General features: G+C 38.8%; 2 protein-coding genes across 2 annotated transcripts; one reads left to right on the forward strand and one right to left on the reverse strand.

The window, feature by feature from the left end:
• Positions 1–1,234: 1,234 nt before the first annotated feature.
• Positions 1,235–9,913, reverse strand: LOC141797116 (ubiquitin-conjugating enzyme E2 H-like). The gene is made up of 7 exons (XM_074678544.1): positions 9,634–9,913; positions 6,085–6,161; positions 5,929–6,003; positions 5,810–5,849; positions 5,489–5,541; positions 4,262–4,390; positions 1,235–3,519 (listed from the first exon to the last, which is right to left on the reverse strand). The coding sequence occupies exons 1-7, from the start codon at positions 9,684–9,686 to the stop codon at positions 3,395–3,397; spliced, it is 552 nt and encodes a 183-aa protein (XP_074534645.1). The 5' UTR covers positions 9,687–9,913; the 3' UTR covers positions 1,235–3,394.
• A 2,100-nt stretch (positions 9,914–12,013) lies between these two features.
• On the forward strand, positions 12,014–16,619 carry LOC141796403 (kelch domain-containing protein 10-like). Its single transcript, XM_074677491.1, has 10 exons — positions 12,014–12,278; positions 13,087–13,179; positions 13,781–14,002; positions 14,614–14,768; positions 15,093–15,241; positions 15,407–15,491; positions 15,575–15,641; positions 15,730–15,777; positions 15,858–15,997; positions 16,083–16,619. Exons 1-10 carry the CDS (start codon positions 12,194–12,196, stop codon positions 16,290–16,292), a joined length of 1,254 nt encoding a protein of 417 aa, XP_074533592.1. The 5' UTR covers positions 12,014–12,193; the 3' UTR covers positions 16,293–16,619.
• Positions 16,620–16,654: the final 35 nt, after the last annotated feature.

Below are 16,654 nucleotides of genomic sequence, written 5' to 3' on the forward strand. Positions count from 1 at the left end.
AACCAGTACTATTTCTTTTGTATACAGCTGGAGTGGCCTAAGTGGACTGAGGGTTTTGTGGAGGTAATTACTGAATCATAGACACTATAATAATTGTAGTATATGTGACATCACCCATTTGTTTCTGATACAGAGTTTTGAAGTCCATCGTTGACAGAGTCCATATGTTGGATGAGGTTGATAGGTGGGCCTTTAGCCTCTTCACAGACAGCTACAGGGTGCCCATCTCCCACTAAGCCAGCTATACCCTGACATAAGCGGAATTTGTAATAATAGCTTCAAAAATATGAAATATCACCCCAGTAAGGTGTGTGTTGATACTGAAATTAATCAATCTAACCATGTTTTTAACATTGAGGTTGCTGCTTTGCTTCTCCTTATATGTGTAATCTCTGAGAAAACCCTGACCTGTTGACTCCAGGCCTGGTTTTGCCCGTTTGTTGATGTACATGGTTCAATATTTAATGGAATTTAGCATATTGTTTGATTTTCAGAAACTGATATGAAGCAGAAACGCGACTGAGTTGAACCAGTGGAAGCACACACATTGACTTGAAATGAAACTTTTCAGCTCCAGTGCTGGGACGGCGATGGACCGGACATGGATCAGGGAGAAGTAGTAGTGATGGTTTCAATTAACTCTGTAGTAACTTCAATATACCTTTCAATATATGTTACAATATATGTAATTCTGTAACCACATTATTGGTCTTCATTCTGGTCTGAAACACGGGGAATTACTACATTTTGGAGTACAAATAAAGCTTTCAGCCTGCTGGTCATTCTATTAAAGGCCTAAAAATCAAATTTCATTACCTGAAAAAAATGCTCACTTCGAAAACAAAAGACATTTTATCCTTTTGGCTTCTTTTATCACCAAGCATTTTTTTGAAATTGTTTATTAGCTCAATTAAAGGACAGTCATTTAATTCAGTCATGTGTTTTCCTGTGAGTTTGATTAGTAGGTTAATTATGCTGAGTGACAAACAAGTGTTTTGTTTGCCTTTTAGTTTAAGAGTCGTCCACGGTGAACTGTCTGCATAACTGAGATATGATGCCACCTGGTGGACGGAGGAGAAAAGCATGTAACAGAGTTTGTTTTCCCACCCAGAGGAGCACCATTTTACTTTGTATGATGCCAGTTTTTCAGATATGTAAGTGACAGGTCTAAACACAGAGAAACTATGGTTCAAATCCATCAATCTGAATCAATCACGGAAATAGAAGACTGAAATATTTTGTGTATTTTTGTTGTTTATTTCTTTCTTCAAGTTACAAGGGAAGCACATTTATTCATTTTTTTGCATTTTAAAAATCAGGGTCATCAACTTGAATCTTGGGCTTTTAAAACAAAGAATTAAAACATTCAGACAAATTATAGGCATCAAATATTTGTGTATCATCTATAAAAATACATTATACACTAATGATTCCAGATTGGGACAGATAACCAGGCTGGACAGTGGTTTATTCGAATGACTATAATCTGTGACATCATGTAGTCCTAAGACCTACACCAACTTATATTTGGTTACCAAGGCTAATTAGAGCCATTTTTACTAGGCTATGTAAGCAAAACATTTCATGCCATGTCAAAACTGTGACATACAAGTTTAATCAACTCTAACACGAAGAGAAACCCTCTTGTAATACGCCATGGAAGAAGTATAAAGGGATTATCAAGGGATTATCACTTCATTTTTTTATGATTAATTCTCTCCAAACAAAAAACGATCTTGTTTTGATGGTAAGAAAGTAAGATCAAACTTTTTTTTACCTTTCAGAAAAAATACAAGCTGATCTCCTATGAAATGAGAGCATGTTTTTGAAACATATATCAGCTTAAAAGAAAGAGTGTGGCATACCATCATGAAACCAAACAGTATACTGTCACTGCTCAGTAACAAAAAAAACAGGACAAAAAAAGCAGATTCATGTTTTCACTTATCATGAGAAGGGTACATTTTTAGTCCCTGTATTAACTTGTTCATCCTTGAATCCATTTTGAGGGGGGTTTTAATGTGTTTTATGTCATGTACCTAAAAACTCATAGATCTTTTCGATATTGGTCCCACCATTTCAGAAAAAAACTGGAAACTGTAAATGTGACAGTGTTGATTGGCTGAAACAAAGAGCACTTCTGTCTGTCAACATAAATCATCTTTTATGAACATACTTGCATAAGAAGAAGGGGGTGCAATATGTCTTTGGAGGATTTGATTTAACAAAAAGTCACCCCAAAGACAAAAGATGTCTCCATTCTTATCTTTACAGGACAATTAGTCTTTTTTTAAGTATGTGTTATGACAGGATTTACCCCCATAAACTAAAAGAAAAATCTATCCCTACACATTTCAGACACCTATTATAGTTCAACACAAGCAACAGGCAGAGTCCAGAAGTTCAAAAGTTCAACAGGGACCTCGATAATCTCTGGAAAACTCCACCCAGCAACCTCAACGTGTCCACAGCCCTACACAACTTTACTTTAGTGTCATGCCACAATATACAAAGACACTCAGAGGATGAAAGAAGACTTTCCTCAAACAGAGGAGAAGGGGGTGAAAAGGAGGAGGAGATGACAGCTGAGGAGGAAAAATTGAGATTTCTTTTTAACTTTCTTTTCTTTAGCATCAGGGGTGCAACATAGACGATCAATGCACCAAGATTTTCTCTGAATTACCACACACACACACACACACACACACACACACACACACACACACACACACACACACACACACACACACACACACACACACACACACACACACACACACACACACACACACACACACAGTCATATTGGGTGTATTGGTTGTTTGAAAGTTTGTGATGTTGAATCAGCAGGTTTGCACACAGGACAGTCCGGTCCAGCCTGTACGATGATCACTTGATCACCCTGTGGCACCCTGATCCATTTTGGACCTTAGCTCCTTTAAAGGAAGTGATGACTGTAACAGGAACTCCTCAGTGTCAAGGGGCAGAGTATGTTTGATTCCTCAATCTTATCATCCTGTGGTCCCCGGTCAGCCTGACGATGGAGTAAACTATTAAATTAAAAGGAAAGAAAAGATGTGGCTGGTGTTGCTGGTTGTTCCACAAAGGAAACTGAGTGTAAACAGTCTTGTTTCAATCCAAGTCCCAAAAGCCATGATTGAAGCATAAACTCCTTTCTGATCCAAACAGGCTTCTGTAGAAGTGAAGAGGGTGAAGGGCCGGTGGTGGTCATGAACTCTTGAGTAAAGGTTAATGTTTTTCAATATCATTCTGCAAATCCTCACGTAGCAATAAAAATTCTCGTGTTGCTGTAAAAAATAGTCTTAAATAGGAATAAAGTACTATGCTCCTGCTTTTTAGGACATGTCAGTCTGCTACAGGGTTTCCCCCTTCACTACAACTCCATGTCCTGAGCCTCGTCCTCCGAAAAGTCTGACATGGAGCTCTCAGAGGAAGAGTCGCCTCCTCCTTCCTCCTGCTCCTTTAAAGCCTCCTCAGTGGCATACCTTTGGATGTACTCTGAAAGACAAACACAAGGAGGCCATAAGACATCAGCGACGACTGAGCAACAGTCATGAGAGAGAAAGCTCTTTGCTGTCACAGTTTTTAACATCCTGAAGAGATTTGTAAGAAATAATTCATCAAGCTGAACTTTTCAAAGTCAGTCAAATTTACTGTCTTTAACATGGAACTGAGCAAAACTAAATCTGCATATGGAAAACTTCTTACACAAACTGAACTTGAATTTTCCCTAAAATGACACAAATCAAAAGTCTCAAATGAATACAAAATGCTAACAAAACAAGAGTAGACTTCTCCAAAGCGAGAAAATATCAGAACAGCGTGGGTATGTGAGGAAGCAGCAAATATTATGAAGGTTTGAACAGAACTGATGGTTTTAGACTTGACTTGAAGTCTTTGTGTAGCATCAACGCACTCATTAAAAGATGGAAAAACAACTAATTAAAGGAAAACATGTCTGATCTTCCTTATGATGACATCTGAACCCAAACAAAGAGTGTTGAACTATTTGGAGCTTGAATAACTGAGGCTGCTCCTCATACATTCTTATTTTTGGACTGTTTGATGTTAAACCATTTTGTTATCTCAGCAGGGCGAGGAGCTAATTTCATCAATTGACCCAAGAGTATCTTTGTAAGATAGCTTGAATTTGTAAATAAATTTTGGAGATTCAATTCTGAGATTTCTTTTGTAAGCCATATCTTTCCACCACTCAGTAGACTTTTGGTGCTTTTTCTACCTTTAATCTTGTGTTTGTAGTCCTCAGGTCTGTGCAGGTACATGGCTGCTGCATCTCCATTCAGAGGGTCAATGGGGTTGGGGTAGGCGAGCAGCTGAGGGAGGAACGACTCAAAGATGTTGGTGAGGTCTGGAGGGTGAGAGGAGAAGATGAGTCAGTGCAGAGAGCGTAGCAGCAACTTATAACCACTAGAGGTCTCTCATGTGATCAAAACCTTCATTCAAATAGCTGTTGATGAGGGCTGGTTACACAGGATTATCCCCATCTTGTTTTATATCAAAGTACTTTCAGTGCTCATGCATTCAGAGGAAATGAATGTTCCATGATGAGACAATTTCATTTCTCAGATTTTGTTGACACACCACAAGATACTTCTTCCCAATTTCATCTAAACAGGTCAACAAAGCTACTGTTAACTATACTCAACAAAACGCAGGTTCTTAAGAAACACAAGTGTTTGTGCTCTCTTTTATGAGATTCAAATAACATGGAAGAGGAATTTTTGTCGCTAGAATGAGATTCAAACTGGATTTTAAGGTTCTACTATGGATATAAAGAGGTCAGAGAGCTCTGACTAACAGACATTTTAAACATTTTACGACTATGTGAAGTCTGTTAGTCCACGAAACACACAAATTTTATTCCATCAGTGTATTTTGTAGTAACGTATAAATATTTAACTACAAACTTAAAATAACTGTGAGTAATGTTATGATTTAAGGGTTTTATCAACACCTTATAACAGTCATAGAGCTGCATCAATTAAGGTTAAAACAGGGTGAGTGAGTGTATTCTGTTCAGTGTGTTAGTCACCACAACTTAACAGAGCTAACGACTCATCACACAAGCATCACACCGCCCCCACAAAGCACACAAATACTTAACAGGGTGTTTTCAAGAGGACAACACCAAAAACAAACAAAATATGGATTAAAAAGAAGCTGAACAACAAATAAAGAGAGTTATCTCCCAGCTGTGATCCAATCTCAGACCCCTCCACAAAGGTCTACTGTGTGATACCACAATGTTGAGATAAATATTACAGATATGAGTCTAAAAACAAGGAGTAAAAGCAGTTTGATGTGATGATAAAATCATAATCTTATCATGAATAAATACTGAGTAAGAAAACCCTTTGGGGAATGTCCTATCACTGTCAGTCAGTCTAACACAGTGAACAGTACATTAAATAAAACTGTCACTGCAGGAGTCCTGTTTGTGACCTACCGTAGAGAGCCGTCCATGTCTGGTTAATGACATCTAGGCACACTGTTCCTGACCTGAAAAAGACAAAACTGTGAGTTTAACGTGACAGGGATGTAGGGTGTGCTCAGCAACCCGAACGTGATGGAACATCTGCTTTTCTACTTTCATTTGAATCAGCTTAAACGTGTTAAATATCATCTGCTCCAGAACAAAAGATTAAGATTTTTAAAAGTATATACAAAACTTTCATACTGATGTGATGAAGCTAAATTCACTGTTTCCTGTTTGTTTTCTAGACTAGAGGATTTGAAATAATATCTGTGATGATGGAGGCCTACTTACGCTTCATCAATGTTGGGGTGAAAAATTTTATTCATGAATCCTGTTAAAAAAAGAAGGAAAGAAAATGGTTTAAATCATCTCATAGAATGATTTAATACTGGGATGTACTTTTTTCATACCTATTGACGGTGATTTAAAAGGGTATTTGTCTGGTAGGTCTACTCTGACCTTCCACACACCTCCTTCATACGGTGCTGGGGAGAAGAGAGCCATCAGTACTCAAATGCTGAGAGAGTAAAAAGAGAGAATGACTGCAAAAAACTTAAGACTCTTACTTCCTTGTGGCCCATGGAACTTGACCACAAACTCGTTCAGTCCGCTGAGGATGGTGACCTCGTGTTTGCTCTCAATGCTGATAGCAAGTTAAGGAGACTCACAATTATGAAAACACAAGAGAAACTAACCATACCAAAAATATCGATCAGAAACAACATGAGCTGCTTTGTAGGTTGGTCAAAGTGCCTGTGTGAGCTTGTCTGGGTTGAGATGGGATCAATAACACAAGATCAATAATACAGTGTTAGACAAACCCAGACAACAGGTCTGAGCCTCATTCAGTATAGGAAAACAGCTTTTAGGTTGATGTCAGTCTTAAATCACAAAACTAAAGAACACATCAGACATGATCACAGCTTTACTTTTGCATAAAACTACTTTGGATGATCGGACAGATGACCTGCTTTTTGTCTTTTTCTTCAGCTTGTTGTGCTAACACAGACTTTCACTCACATTGGGACACCAACAGCTTGTTTTATTTACTCTGAAATAAGCTATTGAACTTCCTACTAACAAAATCCATTTTTCTAAACAAAACACATGAAACATCCTATTGAATATGGCTTTCAATGCAAGTCACTTTTCTTTCTTAAAATTTCACGAGTCTTACTCTTGTACATCCTTTCTTTTCCAATTTTTACTTATTTTGCCGTTAATATGATATTTAAGTTTTGCTTTAAGGTAAATGTTTTGTTTCTTATCATCTGATTTAATTATAAAACATTTGCTCTTTTCCCCACTCTATTTCTTCTCCCATTTCAAGTTCTCCCCTTGCTCCAAAGGTGTCATACAAAGTCAGAAACTACAGATTGTGCAGACATCAGCTGAGCAAAAAAAGGACTCTGATGGGATCTGTTTTTCAGGTAACTTCAGCCTGAGAAGACAGAGTACAATTCGGGTGGGAAGGATGTGTCATAATCACAGCTTGTGTTGACAGCAGCAAGGTCAAGCGCTCTCCGTCAACGACTGTGTGAGTGTGACACAATGACAGACTGAGCCGAAGAAAAAACATAAAACCACACAGGGAGCTGTCACATGCAGTTTCATCATGCTGCCATAAATCCTCCTGTCATCTCTAGCCACACGCTTCAACTGTGGAAATGTACACATGCTTATTTAGCCAAACTGCTTGGGTACAAATAACAGGAGTATGCGGCTTGCTTGCATAACTGTGAGGAGGCCATACAAGTTAAACGCACATATCAGGGAGCCACTCCACTGACCAAGAAGGCAGAGTGGCTACAAAAGGGTTCTGAGGCTATGGGTTCTATAAATAAAACCTGTCATAGGCTCAGGCAGATAAAAACCTGCATCTCTTCTTTATGCGTTTCCCTTAGGATCACATAGAACCAAACAAACACTGACTTGGGAGTAATGTAACTACACAAGGGAGAAGCTTGATTTTAAAGTTAGCACACAGTGTCAGCACTCTCTCCTGACTGCAATGAAAGCCACAATGTACACTTTATTAAGCAGGTCTAGTTAAACTGTGGTGTTACATTCTGAAACAGTCTACAGCACTGAGATCTAATGGATCTTAAAGTGTTTTGTAGCGACCTGGTCTTTTTATTCTTCTTCTAAATATTTTATAACTTTGTCAGTAAAACAACTATCAAACTATGAAAGCAGATTGCTAAATTTGTCCGTCACATCTTTCATATATCTGGCTCTATGTCCATGACTTTGCCTGTTCTAACATTTGAAAAATTTGCTCTCATCTTATCCAAAGTAAGATAAAGCCTTTTAAGGGGTGCCAGTTTACCAAAGCAACAAATCTGCCTGCACAGCTCCTAATAAAACAACATATGGATAATATGACCATACCCAAATCCCTCAGGTGAGGATTTAAGGAGGGTTTCAATAATTTGGTGTGACTCATGCAGGTGACACTTAAAACAATATATTTAATCAGCTAAAACTGTCTTTTTTGAAGATGATGTAACAAAAATTTTAAACCTTAGTTGTAAGAATAGTTAAACTGATGGTTGATAAGCATCAAAAAGTTTATAACTTTATATCTGATTATCAATATTGTTGAAATTTTCAATATTTATCTGTTTATATGCTAATAGTCTGTCTTTATTTTTTAGATATATGACCTAACATGAAATATCTATATATCCCTTATATTCAAGACAATGTTTTTTCAGTATCCAAAATTGATAAAACTACTCTTCTACAGGTATTTTCTAAGAAAACTGTAAAAGAAATAAACTCTTAAAAATTGATCATCTAAACAATTTAAGAAACTGGAAAGAATCCTATGTCTTGACAATTCACTTTGTTAAAAACAAATACTCTGTCTAAACAAATGTGATGTTTTAGATGTTTTTCAACCACTCCAGGTCAGAGCAGTTTATGGTACACAGTCTCTGCCATGGACGGGATGTTCCCAGCCCCCATCCCCACATGCGCCCCGCACTGCACGCTTGTTGTTCCTCGATCAGCTGTGTGTGAAGCCCCGCCCTCCACCATGTTCCGGATGGTAACAGGCTGGCCAATCAGAGAGCAGCATGTAGCTGCAGGACAAAAACAAAACAATTCAGCTCACGCTGTTGAAAATCCTTTCATGCAAACTTCTATAGATAACTGGCAAAAATACAAGAAAAACAGAGATTCTGCGATAACTTATTAATACATATTTACACTAATGAGCTGTAGAGTACGAAAAAACAAAACATTCATGATAATAGATGCAACTCAGAAAAAATAATGAATGATATAAATGGTGATCCAATCCGCAGTTTGTTTTGTAATACATCGTTCAGTATTTATTTATTTTTCTTTCTATATTTTTTCGATGGATAATGTGGGAAAACCGCCGAACGTGACTTATATGGGGTATCAATTTTTTTTCACCGAATTGCTGTTTTTGTTTTATGTAGCCTATTAAAAGCAATTGATCGAATCCGTATTTCGCGCTGCGCCCTTTCCTTAACAAATGCAACATCAGTCGTGTTTGAAATTTTCTTTGATATAAATATGAAAATAAACACTGTCACCCAACAGCGACCTTGTTTTTTCTTCTTGGTTGTAGAACGGTACCCCAGATACCCTGACGTTAACGTCACTAATTCATAAAAAAATAAACTCGTCTTTAAAAACGTGCAACACAGAAATGTAGAAAAGTCATCGCCGGTCATACACATAATGTTGTCCGGTGGGACCAGATATTAACTCTTTAACAGGCTAACTGAAAGCTAATGCTAAGACTTAAAAACAGAGTTCACAGCCAGCCTTATATTCCCCTGCTAATGTGTTAGCGAGCTAACAGGCTAACAGGCAAATAAGGTGAAATGTTCAACTGAACTGTGAGCCTGCGAAACCATGACCCCCATCCATACGTTGAACACGGAGCTACACGTTTAAATGAAGTGTTAACACTTTTCACTTTACATATTTATCTCACGCAGCTATTAAAAACATCATACACAGCCTAACAGCAGCCATAGTGAACAAATATTCCCGAACAGCTGAGAGCAATCCTTCAAAAGCAAGCTATCTGATTTGGTTCCACACTCTTGTTGTTTATGGTCTGAAAAGGATACAGTTTCACCACGTCGGTATCCATTCGCCTCTTGCCCGGACTTGGAGACGACATTTTTGTATTCCTTACTGAAGTGAGCTAAAAATACTGCGGCGATGAGACTACCTCAACCTTTCAGCTTGCTCCCTGTGGACTGTATCAACAACAGCCTTTCCACAGTGTCCATAAACAAGATCTTAGCTGCAACATTGCCCACTTTTTCCTCTCCTCTCTGTGGCTCCTCAGTGCTTTCCTGACCAGCTAAGTCCTGTCCTGAAGACTCTGCTGCCTGTGACATCAACCTCCAGCGACCACACTGAGGAGAGGAGGGGCCCGGGTATAGAGATACACTCCACAGAACACAACTGTACTCCTATTGGACTGTCTAACACAGTAAATTTAAGTGTGTTATCATTCACGACAAGATAAAAGTCCACATTCAAATAACTGACTTCCCCCCCCTCAAAACTCGTCAGTAAATGCTCAAAGAAAACAGACGTGCTTGTCTAGCGCACCTTGATCTATGCTGAAAATAGTTGGTTTGAAGCAAGTAAAGCACTTCAGGTCAAAGTTGTATTATTTTCCAAACGGGCCATTGGTGTCAACAAAACTGAATCATTAAATATTAAAAATCAATTATGAAAGGGCAGTATGGAAGCCCATTTCAGCCAATAAGAAAGGAGAAGTTAGAAAAAATTGGCCAGCCATAATAACACAATGAGATACTATCTCACAATTTGACTTAGTATATCATTATCACGACTTAGTATCTTATAATAATGACTTTTGATGTTTTTTAATATAACTTTTCCTTTCTTAATTGCAAAATGAGCTTAAGGCAGAGATAGAGCAAAGATAAGTACTAGTAGGTGGAAAAATAAAACCCATTCTGTAGTGTGAGATAAAAGCTTCACTGACAAGATTATGCACTAAAAGTAAAGTGTAATGTATGAGTAATTTGTAGACCCTGGTTTCATGAGATGCTCTTTTTATAACCCTTTGTCCCATTAAGGATGTAATCAAGAGATAGATGGTGACATAAGCAGTACTGCTTTCGCAGACTTGACCCCTTTAAATCAAATAAGATTTAGTAATATCTGTAAAATATATAGATACAAATATATTTGCCTGGTAGAAAACAATGATTACTTTTACAGATGACTATGCAGCCATTTTTACTGGCACATGAAAAACAGCTCTCTTTTTCATGGTTTCATCAGTTGATACGCTGATTTGATTTGACTTCCTCTGTATGTAAATGCAAAGATTTAGATAAAACACAACTAAGACATGAACTCTTCAGATGAGGTCACATGAGGGAAAGAAAGAGAGTCACATGACACAGGATTTCTTGTGTTTCTTTTGCATGTCAGCAAGATTTGGAGTAAAGGTTGACTCTTGGCTCCGTTGATCTAAAGAAGTCATTCCAAAGTGAAAAATAGTTTCCCTCAGCAAGACTACACACCAAAAGTAATTTATCATTGGAGTAAGTTTATCCTTCCTTTGTGAATATCTAGATCACTGTGCATCTTTTTGTTATCATCAAGTCTTAGAGCTGTATTGAATGTGTCCAGGAAATTCACTGCCAAAGAGGTCCTGTGACACTTAAGTTAATATTGCAAAGGGAATGGGACAAGTTTAAATTTTCCTGAATTCTTTGCCCAAGGTTTAACTTCAGTTTATTTCATTTTAATAAAATAAGATCATTCACGCCAATAATCAACAATCAATTTGCTTCCATTTTTTCAGAAACACTTTAGCTTATGTGTCTAACAGACAATTATCCTGAAACACATGGGACTTTGGCAGATCATCTATTAGTGGCTGTCAAATAATCATTAATATAGATAGATAGAAAACTGTTTTTTGTTCCAGGTTGACATTTATGAGGAATGATAAGGTAGTATTTTTTGTAATGTTTTTGGAGAATTTATTAATTTACTTAATTATTCATTTATCAAGATTTTATCGTTTTGTTTGTTTGTTTGTTTGTTTTTTTAAAGGACATGAGCTTGTACTAAAGGTCATTAATTGTTTATGAAAAATAATAATTACTCATCCTTTGGTAGAAACTATAGGGACATTAAATCAAATGAAAGACATCTGAAAGATCATGAAAAAATATTGAATTAAATATAAATAATCCAGTAGCCTACTTCCACTTCTCTGCAATCGTGTCTGTTACAAAGGCAAAGGTGTTCTTCTGTGGGTGGAGATTTATTATTCATGAAAATACTCATATATCATGCAGTGCTTATCAAGACAAAATCATCACACATAGCTCAAAATGAGTTTTGATTTTCCTTTAGATCGAGGGGAAAATGCAGCCACACCAAACTGTAAACATCTCAGTGTGACTCTTGAACACGACACGCGCGGCTCCCTCCCCTGATTGGTCAGTTCGGGCCAGCTGGCTGTGACGCTGCAGGCAGCGGCAGCAGGTGTGGACGCTCGGTCCCTTTATTTCTGTATTTTGGTTTCATCACTTGAGCTTGCAGGCTCATGCCACGACGTGTGGTAAAAGTGAAGCGGGTCCCTGTTCAGGTCTGGATGTGAACCCATCTGTGTGGTTCTCTGTTAAGATGTCGTCGGTCGAACAGGACGGAACCTTCAGTCAGCTCAATAAGTTTGAGAAACTGTCGTGGAGGCCCTCAATCCGCGACTCAGGTTTGTAAACAAAAGCAGCTAATCTGCAAGAACAAACAGCGCTACACAGCATGCAGAGCAAACGGTGAGATAATAGTCAGAGTAGGTAACACGAGTCATCGTTGTTTAAGTCATAGTTAACTCCAGGACACTATTTTAGCCTGAGTAGTGAGCTACGAGGAGCAGCGCTAACTGCAGCACACAGGCCAGAGCGAGCTAACGCTGCTGCGGAAGCTAGCATAAATGAACACTTAGCAGACATCAACATTACCTATCTGCTTTAGAAAGAACTTCACATGTGTAAATGGTGAATATTTTTATACAGGGATCATGGAAAATATGTTGAGTCAAGGCCATAGTCATTTCAACCATACATCAGTATTTCTCAGACGATACTGTTCAAAACACATGCATGGGTTGAATATAGTGGACATTAAGCATGGTGAATTTGTCAGAGTAAATGGGCCTCCAAATGTACCTAATGCTGATCATGAAAGAGTTGATGTGTGCTATCTAAGATGGATATGAAAAGATGAAACTCACAAAGACAAAACTGCCTTACCAAGTCAAAATTAAGACAAGAATAGGAAACATTAATAAAGACACCATGTAACAAGAGCTACTAACAAATTTATGTGATTACTTTGTTAACATTGCAACCAATATCCCTTAAGATATATTTTATTAAAAAGAGGAGCATTCAGCAGGGACAGGTGACATTTTCCAGGTTTATTCAGGTTTATTTTTGTCTAACAATTAAAATGTAACCGTTATGTGGGTTGTACATACTTTTGAAACTCTTCTCACTTTTTGTGTGTTTGTTTAATAGGCCCCAAAAAACGAGCACGATGGCTCCAGGCTCGTCGTATCTTCTCCCCTTCCTGCCCAAACCTGCGGATCCCCAACAGGTTTTTGAGAGAAGGTACAGAAAGTACACAACTTCCACAATATCTACCAACAATGTCTTCACAGTCATGTAATAGAAACCCTTTTCCATTGTGACACAGTGAATTGAAAGCCCCATAGTCCAGCAACCATTTAGCTGTAACAGATGGTAAATGAGCTCCACCTGGTAACAAATAATCCACTCTTTTCTTGTGTTTATGTTGAGCTGAATGAATCAGAGCGTCTGGTGAAAAACTTCTTCAGGGTGCATTAGTTTAGCATTTGCAATTTTGTCTTTCATTCATATATTTGGGCATTGGTTACTTCTGACCTCCTTATTCATGGATTGATTGATTGATTAGTTACAGTTTAAGTTTATAGGCCTTGAAAACCAGGGAACTATTTAAACCAAACCTACTCCTCATCAGACAGAGAAGAAAAGTTTGACCAAATGGTTTAACTACAAAGACATAAAGTGCTACTTTAAATCTACATTAATTGTAGACCACATGCTTCACATCCTGTTGTCTTGTATTACACAATGGAGAAGTTCTTATCTTAACCTCCATCTCCTTTTCCAGTGCCATCAGGGACTAAGAAGTAGAGCTTTCTCTGTGCCATATTTATCCCTCTCACAGGACACTGTGTCCCCCCTGCCCGGAGTGGACACCGCTGTGTTGCAGACAATGCTAACCTGTATGTGTTTGGAGGATACAACCCCGACTTTGAGGAAGCAGGTGGCTCAGAGAATGAAGACTATCCTCTATTCAGGGAGCTTTGGAGGTTTCACTTTGCTACAGCAACCTGGCAGCAGGTCCGCACCGAGGGTTACATGCCGACTGAGTTGGCCTCCATGTCAGGTAAGCATCCATGTGAGGCCTTTTGATATGAAATAGAACACATTCTAATTTAGAACAAGTGAAAAGTCTTTACTGAAGGAAGCCAACGACAATGCAGATACTGTATTGAGAGCTTGAAGATTCACACAAGGAGTTGTTGTGAGGAACAGCAAACATAGACAGTTTGCTTTGAAAGAAGGCATTAAAAACAGCCCTCTGGGGTATTCTTGTCAACAGTCTGACACCTTGCAAAGTGCAAACAATCAGCGTGTCATAAATAACAACAGTCAACTCAGATTTCCTGAATGCTTCCCTGAGGTGGTGTTCTTACTTACTTTGTCTTTGAAGTAAAAGGAAATGGTTCCTATCCCCTCGCATTTTTCGGTGCGAGGAATAATATTCCTGTAATTTCCCTCACGTGAGTTCCAAAGTGCGTTGTTACCCACAGCCCAGTTCTGTCGGCAGAGATGTGCATCATGCAGAAGACAAACACGAGGAACTCATCATCCATATATTGCTCAATAATGCTACAATTGGTCCTCGTTTTGTCTCCAGTGTGTAGATTTGAAGCACAGTCTGTGGAGCTGTTAAATCAAAATGGAGTCTGACTTCTCATGCACTTTCTCCATCAGCTGTTCTACATGGCAACAACCTGCTTGTGTTTGGCGGCACTGGGATCCCTTTTGGTGAAAACAATGGCAATGATGTCCATGTCTGCAACGTTCAGTACAAACGATGGAATCTGCTCAACTGCAGGGGGAAGAAACCCAACAAGATCTACGGACAGGTAACAGTTTTTGTCTCACTACAACTTGTTCAAATTGACCCTTGCTATGCTCAAAAGAGCACGAGGAGTGACATCCCATCATGTAAATTAGATGCATGATATAGGCTATTTAGTCTGTTATATCAAAAAAACAAGGTGTAGACCTGATTTATGAGAAGGGTAACTCTAAATTACTGCTGCTGTGATCTGGTGCTATATGGAAAATAAAATTACAAAAAAATTTACAGGGGGCGGTTGCTGATATATAATGGTAGGGGAAACACTGTGTATCTTGAATGTTGCTTTGGTTGACAGCTCTGTCTTTCTGTGACTTACCTGTATCAGGCGATGGTCATCATTAATGGCTACCTCTACGTGTTCGGAGGGACAACAGGCTACCTTTATAGCACCGACCTGCACAGGCTGGACCTGACCACCAGAGAGTGGACTCACCTCAAACCCAACAATGCACCCTTAGATCTACCCGAGGAAAGGTCAGACAGTTGAATTTGGAGTACTACTGTGTGTGTGTGTGTGTGTGTGTGTGTGTGTGTGTGTGTGTGTGTGTGTGTGTGTGTGTGTGTGTGTGTGTGTGTGTGTGTGTGTGTGTGTGTCATGATCTTTTATCAGATAAACTTAACGATTGCTTGGATTTACAGGTACCGCCATGAACTAGCTCATGATGGACAGAGAATATATATTTTGGGAGGTGGGACTTCGTGGATCTCATATCCCCTGGACAAGGTTAGAGGAACGGACACAATGGCAATATTTGACCTGTCTTACTCTTTTATTTCATCATTTTAACTTCTGATTGTCTTCATCAGATTCATGCATATAATTTGGAGACAAACTACTGGGAGGAAATTGTCACCAAACCTCATGAAAAAATAGGTTTGTGATTCTAAATCTGGCTTTTTTTTGATGTAGCACTTTAAGAACAAACACTAATTTTACTTCTTATTTTTCATTATTTTGACAGGCTTTCCTGCCGCACGCCGTTGTCACAGCTGTGTGCAGGTCAAAGATGGTAAGTGTTTTTTTTCCTCTATGATATCACTTTTATATACCAAAAAAAAATGTTTTTTTCAGCTGTTTCTCCTTTGACAGAGGTGTTTATATGTGGGGGTTACAATGGAGAAATGATCCTGTCCGACCTCTGGAAGATCAACCTGCAGACTTTTCAGTGGACTAAGCTTCCTGCCATCATGCCAGAACCAGCTTACTTTCACTGTGCTGCAGTCACACCGGTCAGCGAAATATCAGTCACGCACATCTATATCTATAACCTTGCTAGGTAACTAAATCTTAAAGTTTTCCGATGTCCTCCTTCAGGCTGGCTGCATGTACGTCCACGGTGGAGTGACCAACATGTCTGGGAACAAGAGGACAGGCTCTTTGTACAAAGTGTGGTTGACGGTGCCCAGCCTGCTGGAGCTGACCTGGGAGAAACTGCTGAAAACCTTCCCTCATGTAGCCCAGCTGTCCACCCTTCAGCTGCTCAGCCTGGGACTGACACACTCGCTGATTCAGCGGCTCAAATAGACAGAGTTCATAGACTGAAGGAGGCTGCATGCGATGGAGCTGCATCAACACTACAATGACCCAGCAACAAAAGGCTCTTGTCAGGACAAGGAAAGTCTGATGATGTCATGAAAACAGTTCTGAATGCCTTTTAACGTCAATTTTTGGTAGGTTGTGTTTTTTAATTTTATCTTTTTAAATGCAAAGTGTGATGAGTTTCTCTTCAGAGGAATTTGAAGTCAACTTTGCACACATGCATCAGAAACTCTTTGCTCATTCCACGAACTTCTGTCTACTTCAGAGGTTTCCTGAGTTTGAGGTCCACTACTGTGCATTTTTCCTGTTTTATTTTATTTACAACACAACTGTCACAGGAGTCTGTT

This window comes from Halichoeres trimaculatus, unplaced genomic scaffold, assembly GCF_033239565.1.
Source record: "Halichoeres trimaculatus isolate MK-OKI-2021-1 unplaced genomic scaffold, fHalTri1.1 fHalTri1_scaffold_10, whole genome shotgun sequence".
Lineage (NCBI taxonomy): Eukaryota > Metazoa > Chordata > Actinopteri > Labriformes > Labridae > Halichoeres > Halichoeres trimaculatus.

Excerpts from the sequence above, each read along its gene's own strand:
- LOC141797116 (XM_074678544.1), bottom strand. The coding sequence starts at position 9,686 with ATGTCGTCTCCAAGTCCGGGCAAGAGGCGAATGGATACCGACGTGGTG. Across the intron at positions 6,004-6,084 it reads GTTCCATGGGCCACAAGGAA|CACCGTATGAAGGAGGTGTG; the intron begins GTAAGAGTCTTA and ends TCTTCTCCCCAG. Across the intron at positions 3,520-4,261 it reads CTACAAACACAAGATTAAAG|AGTACATCCAAAGGTATGCC; the intron begins GTAGAAAAAGCA and ends TTTGTCTTTCAG.
- LOC141796403 (XM_074677491.1), top strand. The coding sequence starts at position 12,194 with ATGTCGTCGGTCGAACAGGACGGAACCTTCAGTCAGCTCAATAAGTTT. Across the intron at positions 12,279-13,086 it reads GCCCTCAATCCGCGACTCAG|GCCCCAAAAAACGAGCACGA; the intron begins GTTTGTAAACAA and ends TTTGTTTAATAG. Across the intron at positions 15,998-16,082 it reads ACTGTGCTGCAGTCACACCG|GCTGGCTGCATGTACGTCCA; the intron begins GTCAGCGAAATA and ends GTCCTCCTTCAG.